A 21,834-nucleotide genomic window follows, 5' to 3' on the forward strand; every position below is an offset into this window, starting at 1 on the left:
AGCGTTTGGAAGATGTTGCGCTCTACAGAATGTTCTGGAAAGTGGGAGGAGTTTAGCTTTTCCTCAGAACAACACTGACTCAGACAGAGAATGTGTGTGTTTTAAAGATTGTTTTTTGCTCCAGCTGATGTTTAAAGTGGATGGACACACGATAAGTCTCTGTCTGCACCTGTGACTGTGTGTGTGTGTGTGTGTGTGTGTGTGTGTGTGTGTGTGTGTGTGTGTGTGTGTGTGTGTGTGGAAATGTATGAAGGTAAAACAGTAGCAAAACCCGAGAGCTTGCAAATTCGAATGTGAGAACTTGTAAAATGAATATTTGTATTTGTAAGTTGAAATTTGTACTTACAGCTCTGATGTGAAAAGCTGCATCTATCGATTTGCACACCTGTGTTTTGAATTCGAAGTTGCAGATTAACAGGCACAATTATGTACTACACATTTATCTTTGCGCTTTACTTCAGTTTCGCTGTACAACCACAAGTCGGGGCTTACAACCGCTCAGATCTGGCAGTACAACCTCAAATCCCGGCGCTCTGACTTTTGCTACTCATTTTGCGATATTTCTGTAGCAAAACTGACTTGTGCACTTGTAAACGCGGGGGCGGGGCTGGGGTGGAAATGAAGTCATTTTATTGGTCGATGCCTCACCAATGAACATTTAATTGGTTGGAGCCAGCCAATGAAGTGGGACGTTTTGTGCGCGATGAAGTCACAGACTACACAGAGCAGCTCGCGCCGTTTCGGTGGTCGTCTATGCCAACCAATTAAACGGCATTGCTGCGCTTTTACTGGTATATAAAATCCAGTAAAACTAATGTTAGTTAATAAAAAAAAAATTCCAAGTGTTTAAAAACAAAATAGCTGATACATATGCATACAAATGTTTGCATTGTGGCTGGCGTTGTTCATTAGTGAGGCATTGACCAATAAAATGACTTCATTTCCACCCCAGCCCCGCCCCCGCGTTTACAAGTGCACAAGTCAGTTTTGCTACAGGAATATCGCAAAATGAGTAGCAAAAGTCAGAGCGCCGGGATTTGAGGTTGTACTGCCAGATCTGAGAGGTTGTAAGCCCCGACTTGTGGTTGTACAGCGAAACTGAAGTAAAGCGCAAAGATAAATGTGTAGTACACAATTGTGCCTGTTAATCTGCAACTTCGAATTCAAAACACAGGTGTGCAAATCGATAGATGCAGCTTTTCACATCAGAGCTGTGAGTATAAATTTCAACTTACAAATACAAATATTCATTTTACAAGTTCTCACATTCGAATTTGCAAGCTCTCGGGTTTTGCTACTGTTTTACCTTCATAGAAATGCAGGTGTGTGATGTTCACTTGTGTCTTCAGTTAAACTGGAGCTGCTTTTCGAGTGTAACACAGAGATGTATGACTGTGTGTAGGGTGTAAGAGTCGGCTTTTACAAACATAACACCCTTTTTCCATCGTGCACTGGTTCCTGTCTGCACTGTTTGATCCTGAATGTGAGTTTTTTCACGACCGTATTCATGTCATAAATGTGTCTCTGTGTATAAGATCATCTGTGTCCCTCTCCACTCAATCCTGGACATTTTTATCATTTTAAAACTAAAACTCAAGGCTACAAGATCCAGTTCACAAAAGAGAATGGTGCGCTGTGAGCGTGTGTGTGTGTGTGAGAGAGTGTGTGTGTGTGGAGCTAAAATAAAGGGGAGATGAGGAATGACTCCCCCCTCCTCTTGTTTTACAGAGTAGACCTCCCTCCTCTCTTATTTAAGGGGCTACTGTGTGGGACGACTTTCTCTCTCTTGTCTTTAAAAAATTATTACAAATTTAATAGTTTAACACTTCCAATAGTTAGTCTTGCGGAACACTCGCAAACCGCGTTACTCACAATGCGAAAACTACAAACTCGTACACACATGCTGTATTACTGTAGCCCAGTCTGTGCTGAAAACAGTGTAATTAGACTTTAACCATGAATATGTTTATAAGTAACTGAAAAATACACAAGTGTCAGGACACGTCAGAACCTCTTTAGGGCTCCAAAAGCCCCACAGACCCCTAAAGGTTAAGTAAACAAATATGTTTTGCAAATTTTTGCCTTAAGAACTAAAATTTAGCAAGAAATTTGTTTCGCCATGTGAAGCATTTTCGGTATACGAGTGACCGAGCCGGTTGCACGTACTTCCAGTAGCTGATCAAAACTTATCTGCGTCAGTGGAAATCCAAGCAAAGCGAGTTTATCTATTTTTTGGTTTTTTTTTTTTTTTTGTCATTTTGAGCAAGATTTAGATTTAAAGACAGCATCATGTGTCCCAAGAACGTTTGTGATGCTTGTATTAATTAATCCACAGACATTACAAAACACGGGAGTTTTATCTGGTCTGCTGGTGATAACAAAACCCAACACGAATGACACACAAACACTCAATATACCAAACCCAAATGTGTTTTATATAACACAGACCCTGCAGTGCACAAAATACCACTATTTACAACTATATACAAAACATTTCGGTGTGTATCGAAATCGCTGTCCTGTGACACTGTCCCAAAGGTGAGAACCGTAAAGAGACAGAAGGAGTCACAGATTCCACAGCGCTGGGGGAAAAAATGGTGACTAAAAAAATGTGTATAAGCAACAATAGTGCGTTTTCTCTAAACATGGTCAGCTGACCTCTCTGTCTCACCAGGATTCGGACAGAAAGTTTTTACAAAAGCAAAAACTAAAACACAATCGATGAGAACAAAGTATAAAGTATATAATGGCAAATTAAAAATGATCAGCAGCTTAATAAAAGTGTTTATGTCACTGTGCTACATGTTAACAAGGATGAGATCAAGAGGAAAACAGAGTCGGTTTGAGTTTAGTTTTTAAAGCAGCCGGTGCTAAGAGGGATCATAGATTAAGATTAAGTGAGACTTATTGTCTATTTATGTTATAAACTATTTTACTTTACTTACATGTATTTTTTATATTTTGATTGTTGTTGGTAATATTTTTGGGTGGCTGGAACAGATTATCTGAATTTATATTATTTCCTATGTATTGCACTAGTAACTTTGGTCAGCTCTCACATTTACATTGTATTTACTGACTATCTGTAAGCTATATAGTGTGGAATCACATCTACAAACCTGTTGTTTGGTTACTGTCCTCATCACTACTGTATGTTTAGAATTTCCTTTAGGATTGAAAATCTAACACTAACACTAACAGTAGAAGAATTATAATCAGATTTACTTACATTGATTTTCTGGATGCTGCAATCACAGGCATCACCTTCAGAAGAACAGCCTCTGTTATCTTATCTTCACTGATATATTTATTCAGGTCAAATTCTTCCAGCTCCTCTGCTGATGTCAGTAACACAAACACCAGAGCAGACCACTGTGAAGAAGAGAGTTCACCCCGTTTTCCAGATTTCAGGTAGTGTTGGATTTCCTCCACTAGAGAATTATCACCCAGTTCAATCAGGCAGTGAATCAGATTTACAGATTTCTCTGCAGTATGTTTATCTTCTTGACAAATTATCATCTTAATGTACTGAACTGTTTCTTTTGTACTCTGGGAGCTTCTTCCTGTCTGTGTTACTAAGACCTGTAAGAGTTTCTGATTGCGTTTCAGTGAGAGACCCAGAAGAAAGCGAAGGAAAAGATCCAGATGTCCAGTCTGACTTTCTAAAGCCTGATGTATAGCATGAACATGTACATCTGAGATTTCCATATCATCACTTTCATCGTCCTGCCACTGATCAGAATAATTTTCCATATCATCACTTTCATCGTCCTGCCACTGATCAGAATAATTTTCCATATCATCACTTTCATCGTCCTGCCCCTGATCAGAAACATTTTCCATATCATCACACTCAATGAGTGTGTATGTGTGTGTGCCCTGCGATAAATTGGCACCCTGTTCAGGGTGTACCCTGCCTCGTGCCCAAAGCCTTCTGTGATGGGCCCTAGGTCCCAGCGACATTGGAAAATTACTGAGTAAGTGATCACTTTCATCGTCCTGCCCCTGATCAAGAACATTTTTCTTTTCCATCATGAACATCAGGTGCACATACAGAGCTGCGAGGTGTTCCTGAATACTCAGATGAACAAAGCAGTACACTTTACTTTTGTGAAGCCCAAACTCTTCTTTGAACATCTGCGTACACACACCTGAGTACACTGCTGCTTCTCTCACATCAATGCCACACTCTCTCAGGTCTTCCTCATAGAAGATCAGGTTCCCTTTCTTCAGCTGCTCAAAAGCCAGTTTTCCCAGTTTAAGAAGCATTTCTTCATCACTCTCCTGCTTCTTTAAGTACTTTTCTCTTATGATGTTTATCTGAATGATGAGGAAGTGTGTGTACATTTGAGTCAGAGTCTTGGGGATCTCTCCACTCTCTGCTTCACACAACATTCTCTCTAGAACAGCGGCTGAAATCCAGCAGAAGACTGGGATGTGACACATGATGTAGAGGCTTCTTAATGACTTCAGGTGTGTGATGATGTTATTGGCCAGGCTCTGATCACTGATCCTCTTCCTGAAGTACTCCTCCTTCTGTGGGTCATTGAACCCTCGTACCTCTGTGACTCGATGGACACACTCAGAGGGGATTTGATCTGCTGCTGCAGGTCGGGAGGTGATCCAGATGAGAGCAGAGGGAAGCAGATTCCCTTTGATCAGGTTTACCAGCAGCACAGGCACTGATACTGGTTCAGTTACATCACACACTCTCACTGTGTTCTCGAAATCTAGAGGAAAACGACACTCGTCCAATCCGTCAAAAATGAACAGAACCTTTTCCAAACTGGACATTTTTATTTTCTTTGTTTCATTACAAAAATAGTTATGAAGGAGCTCCATCAGACTCAGTTTCTGGTCCTTCATCAAATTCAGTTCTCTAAACGGAAGTGGAAATATGAGGTGGACGTCCTGATTTGTTTTCCCTTCAGCCCAGTCCAGAATGAACTTCTGCACAGAGACAGTTTTTCCGATGCCAGCGACTCCCTTTGTCAGCACAGTTCTGATGGGTTTGTCTTGTTCAGATAAGGGCTTAAAGATGTCATTGCATTGGATTGGTGTTTCCTCTGTTGTTGTTCTCCTGGATGCTGCCTCGATCTGTCTCACCTCATGTTCTTTATTGACGTCTCCACTGTCTCCCTCTGTGATGTAGAGCTCTGTGTAGATCTCATTCAGGAGGGTTTGGGTTCCCAGGTTTATAATCACTCCATTCACACACTGAAACTTCTTCTTCAGATTTGATTTGAACTTTTTCTGGAATTCTTTAATAGCTGGGTCGTTCCTGTGGGACGATGAAACAGAAAGATGCAGTGAGACAGTTAATAATCACTCTGTAGTTAATAACAAGTCACAGTCATGTTGTTGGTTTTGATCTAGCCCTGTGTCTGTGATGAACTTTTGAAATCTGTTCATTTCCTGCTGTAAAACACTGTGGACAATGTGGAGAACAATTAAAGACAAGTGGCATCACTAAGACATTATAGTCAACAAGTTTAGCCCCAGTTTTGCCACAATAAACACAAACATTCAGAGAACACATTGGGCTCTTTTTTGCTTTACATTTATGTGGGATGTGACTCAACACACTGTTTATCTTGTGCATCTTCTTTGGTAGAAGACACAGTAACTCCACTTTCTCTTTTATAGTCCTCTGCTTTAAAGTTCATCTGCATCCTAAATGTTTCAGCAGTGTAGAGACCACTTTAGATGTGTAACCTGGTTAATAAGATGCCATTCACATCACAAATGAACTACTCCACTGCAATCTGAGTAATGTGTCTACCAAGCTTTTTTTTTTAGAAATCAGACTGACACTGACTAAAATGTTCTCCGTATATTATAACTGATTATCAATAAAACACAGAGCCAGACTTAAAAGCTGTAACTCTACAAGATGCTTATGGCTTGCCGTTCTGTCAGTGGATAAATGGAGCTAAGAGCTGGTCTAGACTGCAGTGACTCTAGTGTGATAGAATATTTTAAATCAACTGTGTGTATGACTAAAAGTCTACATAATCATGGGTCAGTTAGAGATGCAGACTTGGAATATGTGGACATGTAAGAAAGAACAAGATGTACAGAGAGGAAAGGTCTTGGTCTATCTACGTTAACAGAAACTCAGAGTCAGGAGATGTAACGCGCCTGTTTATTAACACCCCAGGAAACAGCCGTGTTGTTTTATTAAACATGATGTGTTTTATGAGACGTCACTATGACCTGCTCTGTTAGAATATATAAGACACTGTGAGATGAGGGGAGTTACCTCTCTCTTACAGACGCCTCTGCAGTGTGTGTAACCGAGACGTCCAGCACTGTTTAAAATACACCTCTACTCTTATTGTGATACTATTTGAAATCTCCAGAGTAGTTACAGTAAGTTAATTTCCACCATACTAGACACACACACACACACACACACACACATTTCTCACAGAACCCCTGAGTGTTTAGAGCAAAGTAAATGAAGACACACCAGTTTCTTGATGTTTACATCTTCTATGCTTGTGTGCATGTTATGTTTTCTTATTACGATTAAAACATTAGAGAGAATGTTATATTTAAAGATGAGGCGCTGCAAAGCCCAGGCTATAAAATAATTTGTAATATTAACAAAAAAAGCTAAATGTCCATTAAAGCAAACTGTTCTGTACTGACAGTTAGTTACTCAGCAGAGACTCATTTGTGCCACAAAGATGGAGCAACTCGAATAAGAACTGTTCCTTCAAACTGCCTGCAAACACAACCATCTTCTGCTGGATTAAAACCAAGTCCATTTATATCGTTTATACTGTACTGCAATCCAGAGTATTGTACTGTAGTCCTTATTTAAAATATAAAACTAAATTTATCCACTCGTTCTCTATAGCGCATGTCCTGTACAGGTTCACATGGGGACTGGAGCCTGTCCCAGGACACTCTGGGTACTAGGAGGGGTACACCCTGGACAGAGTGCTAATCCATCACACACACACACACACACACACACACACACACACACAGAATGCTAATTACACTAAATTGCCTGCAAACTCCACACATAGAGGCAGGGTGGGATTCGAACCCTTGACTGTGAATGAACAAGTAATATATTCTAAAAATGTACAAATAAACTATTTTAAATGATTATTGTTAGAAACATCCAAAGACATAAAACCTCCACCTACAGCCTGGATGTGATACTTGTCCATCACACATAGAGAAGTTATTAAAAGATCACACCCATCAATACTGCTGCTAATAATAGTGGAACACAACATGAGAGTTGAAGACGGTACAGGACGATGCTATAATAATGGAACATAAACATGAGACATGAAAGAGTTCATCTGATGCAGAAACTTACTGAAATGTCAACTCTTCTTAAAGCAGTAGAGACTTTCTATTCTGTAGTGAGTTCAGTCATTTTAAACACTTCTAACTAATTAGTCACCAACTGACTGTTCCAGTGTAATCCTACAGTCACTAAAGCTTCATGTGAGAGACACACTCCATGTAGACACGTCTCTGATAGAGCAAACTGTCAACACATCAACAACCAGGTGACCATGATGTCATAGACAAAGGGAAGGAGTTCACCAGGAAAATGGATCTTAGGTCATCAAAGAGAAAGAGAAATGATTGAGTTTCTGTGAGAACTGTAACAGTCAGTTTGGTCTCATCTCTGATATCAAAACACTTTACACACCTCTCAATACTGCTGCTACTGATGCTGTAACAACACGGTCTTAGAGAAAGGGAAGTTCACCAGGAAATGGAAATTAGCTTCACCCTTACAGAGAATCACGCTGTTTTATGTTCGTGAGCTGAGTCACACCGTAGTCTATTAGAATAGAGTTTAATATCGCTGGGTATAAGAGCACAAGGAGAGCATGAGGGAGATAAATAGTGCAGAATACAGCGCCATCTACTGTGTCTTCCTGATATGGCACTATGGTATTCTAGACCAAATATCCAACAAATATTTAAAATTTCTGATAACAGAAAATAACAGAATTTAGGTCTCTGTATTCTTGCATCGAGGGTTTCATAATGTTTGAGTGGAAACAGCAAAATGACATACAAACATTAATTCTGCGAAAACTGAGAGGTCGGGGGTAAAGTTCTAACAGGTAATAAACAGAGTCTAACATTTTCATGCTAAGTTTTGACTTCTGAATAAGTTTTTCTTTTTATCCTTTTTGAACAAACTTTATAGATTTATATAAAAAGTTCATGACTAAAATACCTAGACACGGTAAGATACTGTTTTGAAGTAATAAATACAGTGTGACCAATGAGAAATATTGTGGACGGTAGTAAAATTATAAATTAATGTAATATAAAAACAAATTAAAATCAGGTCCTGATTTAATTGAAGGCTTTTACTAAACCCATCAGTATAAATAAACAGTTAATGTATTCTGAACAGAAGCAAGTCCCTAACTTCAGCCTGGATGTGACACCTGTCCATCACACACAGAGACAAATTATATTAGCCAATCCACCTAACTGTATTGTCTTGAACTACGGGTACCAACCATCCATGGCTCAGTAACCCTACACAGACAAGAGGAGAACATGTGAAACTCCACACATACAGTGACTGGGAGCTCTGGAGCTGTGAGACAGATACTGGTACAGTGAAACCTCGGATTGCGAGTAACGCGGTTTGCAAGTGTTTTTTGGGCAAATAATTTTTATATATTTTGACCTGGAAAACGAGCAAGTCTTGGTTAACAAGTACCGAGTATCATGTATCACCCATGCGCTTCTTGTTTTGACGTAGAGCGTCACGTGGTCACAACTGAGCCAACGGTTTTTCTCTCTCTTGTGCTGCGGAATTGTGGGTAATCGTGCTGGGTCTTAGTGCTCGTCTCTCACTGGTATAATCAACATCCGTGCACGCGTGTACTGTTTACTATAACACTGTGACCACGTGTGTGCGCGTAAAACATATTCTATTCTGTGTTTGTAATCATGTGTGTACAGCGCATGTACTGTTTATTATAACACACACGAAAGGAAGTCTCATTAGAAAGGTTAAAGATCTATTTTCTCTCTCTCTCTCTCTGTATCAGCCTGTCATTATGTGTGTGTGTGTGTTTGTGTGTGTGTGTCGTCTTACACACTGACCACTTTTTTCATACACGCACGCGCTCTTTTTATACACGCGCGCGCACAAAATGAAAACGTGGGTATATTAAAAAAATAAACAAGAAATCTTGTTGTTGTGTGTGCGCAATTTGACACCTTGCCCCTTCACACTCACACTCTTGCCTTAACACCCTTTCCCCACCCCCACCTCCTCTCGGCTTTACACACACATGCACATGCGCGCACGCGCGTGAACGCACGCAAATGCACGCGCGCACACTGCTCTACACAGAAACACCTCTCCGTCGCGATTCTTTTCAAAGGTAAAGTGCAGGTTAATCCGTTTGTTTATTTTACTTTACAGCAGTGATTCCGTTAGTATTTGCTCACGCAAGTGTTATTAGCGATGTTCCTTGCTAATTTTTCCTGAAAAAAACAGTCTTTCAGTTAATGTGTGTCTGCGTGTGTGTGTGTGTGTTTGTGTGAAATTCAAATAAGAGAGGAGAAAGCTTTACTGTGTAAGATGAAAAGAGGGAGACGGGAGAGGCTGATTCCTCCTCTCTTTTTACTTTAGATTTACACACACACACACAGAGCGCCTGTGCGCATAAACGGAAACACTAACCTGCACTTTACCTTTAAAAAAGTACAAATAAATCCCGACAGATCATTTTTTTTTATTTTTACTTTATATTTTGTATTAATTATTTTTATGTATTTATTTTTTTGAGCTCGAATGGAACAAATAATTTGAGTTTTCATTGTTTATTATGGGAAAATTTGCTTTAAAATACGAGCCTGCTTCAGGAACGAATTATTCTTGTAATCCAAGGTTCCACTGTACTTTATTAAAACATTTACAGATGTACAGATCTATCAGCTATTAAACAGAACCAGCTAGTTTTCAGCTTGACCAGCCCGATCAGTTCTGGGTATAAACAATTCTGTGCCAAGCTATGAGGGTCCGGGTGGTCCACATTATTATGATGTTACGTTAATAAAAGTTGTGCCCATTAAAGCCCTGATCCTTTTCTTAAAACTTGAGTCTCAAAACCCACTCATTACACACACTTACACCAGTCTCAAAACACCACGAACACGAAATAATTCTCAAAACTCCCCCTCATTAGAAGCCGCACACACTCACATGCTCACAACTGCTCTCATTTCCATATTATTTGACATTGGTGGTGTTAGAGGCAGTAAAATGTCTCTTTTTTTATGATTCTACAGGGGGCGCTCTAAACTATTCACACATTGGCTGTTTGAAAAAGCACGCCAGGGAAGAAAAAAAGAGAAAAGGTCTTCCGCGGAGCATAAACAGCAACAGAGGAAAACCAAGCCCACATGCCACGTATGGATGGGGACACAAGGGGAAAGCATGGATGCCGAGGCAGGAGGTGAGACCATTTCACTCCTTAATACGTCTTTCTCCCTGTCTCAGCAGGTGGTGCACGAGGGAAACTTCTCACAGCTGCAAAACCAAGACACACGCTTAAAACACTGTTGGGGCCAGGTGAGTGAAGTCTATGGCAAATTCGAGTAGAAAGGGCGGTCACAACCAGCATCATATTTCCTGGTACAAGCGGGCCTCCTATACTACCACACCACCAGAAAAGTTGAATCCAGAGATCTCTTGGTGGTTCCCCAAGGCAAGGTCGGTACTGTAATACACTCGGCTCTCTCACACCCCCCTCCGTGGCCACCTCAGCAACCATACCACGATTGAAAAAATTCGTGATCATTTTCACTGGCTCGGCCTGGATGACGAGGTGAGAAATTTTTGTCAGAACCCGAATGCCAAAGAACAGCACCAAGATAACCATCCCTGCCCCCAACTCATCCCACTACCCATCATAGAAGTGCAATTTCAGTGGATCGGAGCAGTCAAGAATACATCCTGGTAATTCTCTATTACAACACAAGATATCCAGAGTCCGTTCCGCTCATCGCACACGAGCTGGTACAACTGTTTAGCCGGGTCGGACTTCCAAAAGAACTGCTCACAGATCAAGGTACACTGTTTGTTTCAGAATTAAGGTGTGATCTTTGTCGGCGATCTTTGTCGGCTGTTGCAGGTGAAGAGGATCAACCATCATCAAACAGACAGGCTTGTACGTCAACACATGGAAAAAGCCCAGGCCGAGCAACAAATGTCCAACCTGCAAACCTCACGAGTTCTTACCCGTACCCCTCAACCACCCTCATCATCGATATAAAAAACTAGTGGAAAATAATTAACACCAAACACTGATGGTTTAAAATGACACCAAAATAAGTGTTTTGTGTTTGTGAGCTGTGTCCCTTCGTAGTCTATCAGAATATAATAGGAATATTATATTATAAGAATATAATACTGCTGGGCATGAGAGCACTGGGAGAGCACGAGATGGATATGACAAGTCCTGTAGGTTTATTTGATGTTTATCACTTAGCTGAAGTGTAATACGGTGCATTCAGGTTTTTTAAAAAAAATAGAATTAGATTAACTATTGGTAGCAGAAAAATGAGATCTCAGGTCTCTGTATTACTGCACTGCATCCAGAGTTTCATATTGTTTGGGTGAAAACAGCAAAATGACAAAATCATGAATTCTGATAAAACACTGACAGTAAGGGGTAAAGTTCTGTAGAGCAAAGATGTGATGACATGTGATAATAATTTTTTTTTAACTGCTTGTTAAATGCTGGAATGCCAGGTTTTCATTCTTTTTTTCTTTTATGACTGTTAGAGATGTGACAAAATTCATCACTCTGAATAAACAATTAATGTATTTTGAATAAATCCAAATGGAAAAAAAAAAATCACAGTTTTAATGATCATCAATTATGTAGTTTTACAACTGTAGTCACCGTGCATTCACAGACAGCAGGGACAACACTTTAATTAAAGTACTACAGCAGCCAGAAGTACATAAGATCACATCACTCCTGATGGCCGTTAAAAGAACTTTAGCAGCTTTATTCTCTACACTCTGATTATCATGAACTGTAATACAGCGCCATCTATCGTGTCTTCATGATACGATACACTGGTGTGGTTTTAGTTGTAGATTTCAAATCCAAACTGTCAGGAAAATTTTTATTTATTGATAACAAAAAAGGACAGAATTAAAGCCTACACATTACTGTAGTGAATTCAGGGTTTCATAGAGTTTGGGTGAAAAAAGCAAAATTAATTCCACTAAAACACTGACAGTAAGGGGTAAAGTTCTGTAGAACAGAGCACTACATGTCATGATAATAAAATATTAACTGCTTGTTTAATGCTGGAATTTCCCTTTAACTGTGACTTTAGCAGTGACATTAACAGTGAGGAGACGTTACCTGTGTGGACGTATGAAGTCTCCATCTTTAAAATTCATAGGAACCTCCATAGACTCAGCGCTCTTTGTAAAATCGAATTTCCTCCTACAATATAAGAAACAATGGAAACTCAGATTCGATTCGTTCCACAACCCAAACAAATTTATATAAAAATAGTTAATACAAAATATAAAGTAAAAATAAAACAAATTAACCTGCACTTTACCTTTGAAAAAGTACAAATAAATCCTGACGGATACTGAAAGTGTTTCTGTTTATGTTTGTGCGCGCATGCGGTGTATGTGTGTGTGTGTGTGTGTGTGTGTGTGTGTGTGGGCGTCATTAGACACCGTGCCCCTCCACTCCTCCTCCTCACTTCACATATCTTAACTATCTAATTTTATAAGGACTTAATTTTACTTACAATGAAGAGAATCCAACATTTTCATTCGAAGCGCTGACTTTTGGCTTATTTGAGTTATTTATCGCTTAAAGATTGACTTACAAACATTCAAGTTATGAATTTCCGCGTATACAAATGGACCATGGTTCCGGGTCAAACACAAAAGTAGCTCACGTGTAATGTACAAAAAAATGCAGTGCACCAAATACCAATATTTACAATTAATTATAATTATCATTGTTTTTGAGTATTTAATATGACCAATAATTAATATTCTGGAAATTGAAAAAAAGGAACATAAATCTTTGGCCCGGTTTCATTCTTCTTTTTTCATTCTTCTTTTTTAAGAGATTTAAAATTCATCACTCTGAATAAACAATTACAGTGGAACCTTGGACTGTGAGTAACCTGGTTTGCAAGCATTCCAGTCACCACCGAATGGTGGAGTTTTGTCGAGGGAAGTGAAGTTCCCTTCACCGACATTCCCTGCCAATGGAGCAGGGCGTAGGGAGCACCCTGTCAAGTACATTTTGAAATGGAACGCAGCTCGGGGCTTAAAAAGTTCAATAAATCACATGCAGGTGAGTTTCACACCACAACGGCTGTGATGCAACATGTTTTATTTTAACGTTACAAAATCACCATAATCTTTAAATTTAGTTTAATTTTTAATTAGATACTCATTATTTATTTTCCAAAGCCACAAGGAGCCACAGCATGAGGATGAAAGGGCCACATAAGTCTCCAGAGCCACGCATTGCCGACCCCTGGTCTATTTGATCTCCATCACTCCTCTGAAATGTAATTTATCTAGTGTGTCCTCCTGATATAACACTGTAGAGTGGTTTTAATTTTATGCATTCAGGTTTAAAATATGAGAAATATTTGTAACTATTGGTACCAAAAAATTGACAGGTTTCAATCCCACATATTACTGCACTGCATTCGGGTTTTCAGTGTTCGGGTGAAAATAGAATGAAAAAAAACATTTATGCCAGAATTCCTCTGTAACTGTGACTTTATCAGTGGCATTAACAGTAAGATGTTACCTGCGTGGATGCATGAAGTCTCCATGTTTAAAATTCATAGGACCCTCCATAGACTCAGCACTCTTTACAGACACACAACTGGGTGTCAGTGGTTCGGGTCTCTTGGGTTCACTGCTCAACATTAAAGACATTTACAGAGATTTATTTACACTCTTTACTTTTATCTAACTGTATATTAAAAAGGACTTTATTTTGCTTATAAAGAACAGAATCGAATATTTTTATGATAACTGGTGCATTTGTATTAATAGCAAAACCTCTGAATAGGTTAAGCCTTTTATAATGTATTGAGTTAATAATTTTATTCAGCCTGGATGTGACACCAGTCCATCACACACAGAGAAGTTAAATTAGTCAATCCACCTACCTGTATTTCTTTGAACGTCTGATATCACCTGGACGCCGCCTAGTAACCCTACACAGACAAGAGGAGACCATGTGAAACTCCACACATACAGTGACTGGGAGCTCTGGAGCTGGGAGACAGTTTTACTCCTACTTTATTAAAACAACATTTATTTAGTAAGTCAATACACATTTCTGTCAGTCTGCAGATGCTTTTATAATCTGACTTCCAAATATTTTAAACATGCTTCTATTTTCCATCTAATATCAGAAAAAAAGCTCTTATTATTAATATCGAAGGTATTAGGTTTACAAGAGTAAATACACAATAACATAAGCTTAATTTGGAGAGATGGGCGAAAATTATTCTGTAGAACAGAGCACTACATGTCATGATAATAAAATATTAACTGCTTGTTAAATGCTGGAATTTCCCTTTAACTGTAACTTTAGCAGTGACATTAACAGTGAGGAGACGTTACCTGTGTGGACGTATGAAGTCTCCATCTTTAAAATTTATAGGACCCTCCATAGACTCAGCGCTCTTTACAGAGACACGGCTGGGTGCTGGTGTGTGATGTAAAGTTCTGTAGAAAAGAGCAGTGCATATAGTGATAAAATGTTCAGTTTTAGTGTTATTCCAGATTACTTTGTAACTGTGGCAGTGACATTAACAGTGAGGAGACGTTACCTGGGTAGACGTATGCCGTCTGTAAAATTCATAGGACCCTCCATAGACTCACCACTCAGCACTATAAAATCAAATATTTTCCCATAAAAAATAATGGAAACTCAGATGATTCGTTCCACAACCCAAATATATTCATATAAAAATAATTAATACAAAATATAAAGTAAAAATAAAACATTAACCTTTGAAAAAGTAAATAAATCCTGACAGATACACTAAGTGTTTCAGTTAATGTTTTGCGCGCATGCGCTGTGTGTGTGTGTGTGTGTGTGAGTGTGTGTGTGTGTGTGTGTGCGCGTGTGTGTTAGAGAGGTTAAAATTCTCTCTTTCTTAGCCTGCACTTTGTGTGTGTGTATGTGTGTGTGTGCGTCATTAGACACCGTGCCCCTCCACTCCACACCTCCTCACTTCACATATCTTAACTATCTAATTTATTAAGGACTGTATTTTACTTATAATGAACAAAATCCAACATTTTCATTCGAAGTGCTGACTTTTGGCTTTTTATTACAGGCAGTCCCGACTTGCGAACATTCGAGTTACAAGTTTCCACGGATACGAACGGACCCCGGTTCCGGGTAAAACACAGAAGTAGCACCAGATACCAATATTAACAATTATTCATAATTATCATTGTTTTTGAGTAGTTATTATGACCAATAATTAATATTCTGGAAATTGGAAAAAAGGAACATAAATCTCTGTCCCTGTTTTTTTTCTTCTTTTTTTTTCTTTATGACTGTTAAAGATGTGAAAAAATTCATCACTCTGAATAAACAAAACCAGGGGAACCTCGGACTGCGAGTAACCTGGTTTGCAAGCGTTCCGCAAGACGAGCAAAAAATTGTATTAAATTTTGCCTTGATATAACAAATATCACCGAGTATCATGTAGCACACATGCGCTTCTTGTTTTGACACTGAGCATCACATGATCATAACTGAGCCAATGGTTATTCTTACACGCGCTGCAGAATTGTGGGTAATCGTTTCCCATGCTCAGTCTCAGTGTGTGTGCGCCACTCGTATAGTCATCATCCGTTCGCGTGTGTACTGTTTACTATAACACTGTGACGTGTGTAAAGCATCTTTTACTTTGTATGTGTGTGTGTGTGTGTGTGTGTGTGTGTGTGTGTGTGAGTGAGACACACACACACCAGTTTACACTTGTGTGATGATGAGCCTTTAGCGTGTGTGTGAGTGTTCGAGAAAGAGGTCCCACACAGCAGCCACCACCACCCCCCGGCTAGCAGCCTCCCCACCAGCTTCTGAAGGTGTTTGCCATCACAAAAATCAAGTGTATTGACGCCATTAACGATTCGTCAACTAAATTTGTTTTAGACTATTTAGAACGATTTTAGAACGACTCTCTAGAGAAAACAATATAATCTACAGTCCCCTTCAAAAGTATTGGAACAGCTGGGCTAATTAATTAGCTTTTGTTTTACACTTGAGGCATTTGTGAGACTGAAACAACTAATAACATCAAATATTTTATTAAATCCAAACCTTTTTTCAGGTGATTAATGATATTGACTTTTGTTTATATTGATTTTTGTTTAAAGCGCTGTATATTTATTGTTATAAAAGAATAAAGCCCGTGTTTACGTCATGCTGTGCGCGCGCCTGTGCTCCGTGAGTTCCTCGTGCTCTCGGTGTGTTCAGGTTTATGAGCTGCTGCTGTTTTGTTAAAATACACCGTGTATTAAAATAAGTGAGATTATAATAATATTCCTCAGCGCACAATTACAGATAGTGTGTACACCGGTTTTAGACTTTAAAATGTCATGAAAATAAGAATATTACAATAGTCCTCGAGCTGCCTTCTGCGCATGCGCAAAAAAACGCACTTTGAAAACGTTGAAACGACTATTGTAATACACTTTTGGACCGCTGGTTTTTAGAAGGATTAAAAACGCATTCTCATTTTATTTCGTTTACTATTTGATATTTTTATTTTTTAAAAGAAAATAACTAAACACGTATTAGTTTTGAATGATGTATCTATAAACCCTGACGATAAAATGTTCGTTGTTTCTTCTTAACCACAAAAGCTACAACCTAATAAGTTTTATTTTTACATTTGACGCTTAACAATGAAACAAGAAAGACTAAATTAAATTCAGGACTAAAAAAACAAAAGATTCACGCTAATAAAAGTATATTTCCCGCATATTTTACGGTTTTAAATCGTAAAAAAAAAAAAAAAATAGGAAGTTGAGAGGCCTATAAAGAACAAACGCCATAAACAGCCCTAAAGATTTACCACTTCGGGGTTTATACGAGTTTCATTTACACAATATCCGCGTGAATCTTATATAAAGTCGTTAATAATGATGAAATATCTCACCTTTAGTCGACATTCTTGTTGTGTGACGTTAATATCACCGTTTGGGCCGATAAAGTTTACATTCTCCAAACGCTGCACAAAATGGAGCCGAGACTTTACAGTAGGAAACACTTTCGGTTTGGACAGCAGGGTTGCCAAGTGCATGAAGAATCCACACACTACAGTCGGCATAAAACCCTCCCGATAGCGTTAATCCTACCGCGGTGAAGTTAGTTTAATATTCGAACATTACACAGATATTCTGAAGCAGTATTTTAAGGACCGTTAAGCCTCGAATTTGTTTCTCGTCAAATTAACACCCAAAAAATGTGAAATCCTAAAACGCGATGTGAGATTCCTGTGGAAGCTGGTGACAGTGGATGTCTATACCATAGATCCTGCAGACATCATCACCCCTGGATATGCTGATTAATGGAGAGTTGAGAAAGTTTTCAGGATTCAGTTACTATTACTGTTGTTACATTATAAACTGTTCCTGTATAATAAAACCTCTCCGTGACTTTCTCGGTTCTGACCAAGTTGTGAAACTGAAAGTTATTATTAAAAATTATGTCAGTGATACCTGACTTTCTTACAAATAACGCACATTTCATTTAAAATATTATAAACACAGACCAATAATTTGCACTTTTTTCATTTATTTAACTGTGAAATGGTTAATAAAAATAGGTAATAATAATGATTATAATGTGGAGGTGAATTGGTTTATTCTTGACTTCTGGTCGTGAGTGACAGCATTGGGGGAAATCTGTTGATTGTCGAATCGTCGATTACAAAGTAAACACAGCGATGGAGAGAAAAAGGCAGAAGCTGTCAGGTACCAAATTTAGGAAAAATATAAAAGAAGATGAGGCGAAACGGGCAAAAGATAAAGGTATATAACAATGTTATCTCTGTATGATTAAGGTATTCATGTCATTATGTTCATTAGTGGTATAACGTTAACTCTTAGGTTTGTTAAACTTCTTGTTTATGATGCTTGCTATGCTTACCTTGCTAAAAAGAAACACACAATAAAAGCCTAATATACAAACCATCACAGAAATTCTAATGGTTTCTATCAAATACCATTATGAATTATGAACTTTTTCCAGTGAAACAATTACAACATTTCTTATTGTAATGTGTTTTGGGCACTTTTACCAGCCCACCCACCAATAGAATCCATCATATACCAGTTATACTTACCATTAAAACCAATACAATTCCCATTATAACCATTACAGTACATCTATTACATCTTCTATTAGTTTTGGGCAGGGTTCTATTGTTTTTTCAGCAGTGTATACAACATGAGATCTAATTAAATTTAACCACAAAATTATGCTTTGCAACAAAACTGTTGCAAGTACTATGGTGTGACATCCCGGACAATATTCAAAAGCATTTAATTGCTCAAATTCCCCTCTCTTGGTCAGCGACTGCGAGTGACGTCACTCCCCAAACAATCCCGCCCCACAGTATAGACCCGCCCCTGACGCTGATTGACAGGTTTCCGTGTAACGTGTTGGAAATGCATTTGAATTTTGGAGACAGGGGTACCTGCAGCTCGGAGTAATGGGTGTGCCGAAAGGTAGGGGGCGTGCCGAAAGCTCTTCATTTGCACAAGTTGTAATACAAAAAGTTTTATTGTTGTACAGTGAGAGAAAAAAAAACGTTAGATTGATGTGCGCATGCCCAATAGAGCTCGAGCTGTATTCCTTCTAGCCTTAACTGTATCAAACCCATAATCAAAATCAAATTACAATTATTTAAAAGAATATGGTACCACAAGCTGTTCATAAAAATTTTAATGTGATTTTAATATTTTTGGAATACTATTAACTTTGTATTGGTTAAACAAGAACAAAAAAAGTTACAGAATTAGTCATTTAGAATGTTTTGAACTGACAGTTGTTTTTCTGTAGTTTTACTAAAACTGCATAAAACTAAAAACATTCCTGTTTATACTGTTTTATATTGCTCTTTAAAATGTCACTTTACTCAACTAAAATAAACACACTTGCACTATTCTTATTGCACTGTTCCATTTTTCACCATATCAGCCTTCTGTGTTGTAAACTGTCCCTTTTTGCAGAACAGTAAATCAATTATCTTACCTCTGTTGTTCTCCAAGTTCTCCAGTGTTATTTTAGGTTTTTTTTTTTAGGTCTATTAAAGTTTTTTCAGTGTTATTTGTAACAAGGGTTGGGAGAAATGTAATTTAAATTTTCTATATGTATGCACTGTACATGTAGCAGAATTGACAATAACGTTGACTTTGACATTGCCTAATAGTTCATAAAACAACACAATAAAGAGGAGGAGGAGTACAGTTTAGTAACCTTTGAAGTGGCACTTATTTAGTAAACAGGCACAGTATTTAGCCAATAAAACATTTTATTTAGAGCTGCTCTGTTTAAGAGTGTACTCCACCCAACCTGTTTCTTTCCATTCACCCACCAGTTTCTTTTGACATGCCCTCTACCCTTCGGCACGCCCAGACCTTTCGACAAGCCTGCAGTTATCCCTACTTGGAATTTTGGCCGGCTTGACGCGCGACGCAGAAAAAGTGAAAAAGCAAACGTGGTCATTGATTTTGCTATTTAAATATGGCAGGCTTATGACTTGTAAGACATGGAAAATACAAATGCAAATGGACTTTTCTTTTTCATTTGAAATTTGGCAGTCAGTGTGCGTTCACGAAGGCGAAACAGCAAACGGTAATGCAATTGCATTTGAATTATGGCACACTTTGTGCGTCCACATATGGGAAACGCAATTGCAAATGTAATTTGCAATTCCTTTTGAATATTGTCCGGGATATCGCTCCATACAAGTACAGTTATTTATTTCTATTGTTTGTTACGGAACGACATGTAGTATTACTACAATAAAACGTGTGGTGTGTACAAAATGTGAAGTTTTGTTATGTTATTATTTTTTTGGGGGGGCGCCGGGAGGGAGTCTTGCCCAGGGAGCAATTAAGTGTAGAACCGCCACTGCACACATGTACATGCATGCATCATATTTATTGCAGTTAGTACACACACAACTCATATGCTGCACTGCTTAAAAAAGTTACTGTTTATTGTGGTTGTTGCGGCGTGATATTAACTTCCTTAACGGGAAATTTTAATTAGGAAATATAAGAAAAACAGTATCTGAAGGTAACAATGAATAGACTTTGGACTGGAAACACATCAGCGGTAACACTGGACAAATATCTGTCTAATATTTCTTCTCAAACATGTCTTACAGTAAAGTGGAGCAAAACTGTATGTGCCATAATAAAGACTCATCAGATACAGTCTCACGACATTATTATTAATAATAATAATAATACTAATAATATTAATAATAATAATAGTAGTAATAATAATGTGATCCCATGCATTTAATGTGTGTGATGTCAATTCACTAAGTTATAAAATCTGAATAAACTTAAACTGCGTATAAAAGGAATCAAAACTAGTACTGGTCTACTTTTTATAAAATATAAAATTTAAATCTTATCAAAAAGTACCAAAGAAAATGATTCAATTTGTAAAAATAAATAAATAAAAATCATACAAAAACCATGGATTGTTTATAAACATAATAAAAAAAACAATACAATGCATGTTATAATTATAAAAAATAAAAAAAACATTTCTAGGCGCGTGAAATCCCATTCCATGGATTAAAAACAGTAACAATGTCAATTTTGGCCTTTACCGCGCTCCGTAGCAGCTCAGTGGTACGCACATAACATTTCACGGGCGTGCCTCGCGCGCTCCCTGCGCCATTTTCACAGGGGTGGGGCAAAAAAAAACTCTTCTCGGTGGGGGAACCAACTTCGACAAAAACTGTTGTGTCGAAGTTGGTTCCCCCATCGGGATGCGTTTCCTTAGCCCCAACCCGGTGAAAACCGGAGATATACAGTATATACTGATTAGATGTCGCCTTGGGCCTCTAAGCATACGTCAACATCGCCGCCATCTTGGGTCGGGGAACTGAAGGAAGCGCAAAAGTGTTCCGGGAAATTCAGTTTCCCTATGTTTCCCCGGTCGCGCGCAGATTCAAATCATGACGTCACTCGCTACCTAACGCTGAGAAGGCGAACGAGGATTTTAACAGTTTTTCTCTCGTTTTTAAGTGTTTTACGAATTTTGTGAATTAAACAGATAACCCATACAAAATAATCGAGTGTCTTTTAGCTTTTTTTTTTGTATATTTGAAGATAATCCAGACGTTTTAAGCCGCTGTAATAGGCTGGTTTGCTGGTCCAGTACTAACATCACGACTACTGTTATTACACGTACATCAGCTGTGTGGTGATAGATGTGATACTGATTTATTATAAATTTATTTAAGGTTATACTTAGTAATTTATTATAGCATGTAACTCAAGGGTAGCGTGTCTACTTGTGATAACCACAATACTCTTTTTTTTTTAATCCACTCAAACATCCAGTTTTATTAAAACATCTGGTTACATATCAAACACACAGGTACAGGAAATATAGGACACCGCACACATAGTTATTCATCTTATTCACATCTATCTATCTATCTATCTATCTATCTATCTATCTTACCACCCGCATATGATGGGGAAACACGATATCCTAAAATCCATGATATACTGTATGGATATCC

At 38.3% G+C, this 21,834-nt stretch overlaps 1 protein-coding gene and 1 pseudogene across 1 annotated transcript in view; both read right to left on the bottom strand.

The window, feature by feature from the left end:
- The window catches only part of LOC128534528 (NACHT, LRR and PYD domains-containing protein 12-like), a 238,989-nt gene extending 221,642 nt beyond the window's left edge, over window positions 1-17,347 (bottom strand). The window contains exons 1-3 of the mRNA XM_053508986.1: window positions 17,215-17,347; window positions 14,866-14,926; window positions 14,657-14,761 (exon numbers count right to left, since the gene is read on the bottom strand). Of these exons, the coding sequence (XP_053364961.1) occupies window positions 14,657-14,761; window positions 14,866-14,926; window positions 17,215-17,227 (179 nt within the window). The 5' untranslated portion in view covers window positions 17,228-17,347. The remainder of the gene's footprint in view (window positions 1-14,656; window positions 14,762-14,865; window positions 14,927-17,214) is intronic.
- Window positions 4,317-5,672, bottom strand: LOC128534652 (NLR family CARD domain-containing protein 3-like; annotated as a pseudogene).
- Window positions 17,348-21,834: the final 4,487 nt, after the last annotated feature.

This window comes from Clarias gariepinus, chromosome 12, assembly GCF_024256425.1.
Source record: "Clarias gariepinus isolate MV-2021 ecotype Netherlands chromosome 12, CGAR_prim_01v2, whole genome shotgun sequence".
Taxonomy (NCBI): domain Eukaryota; kingdom Metazoa; phylum Chordata; class Actinopteri; order Siluriformes; family Clariidae; genus Clarias; species Clarias gariepinus.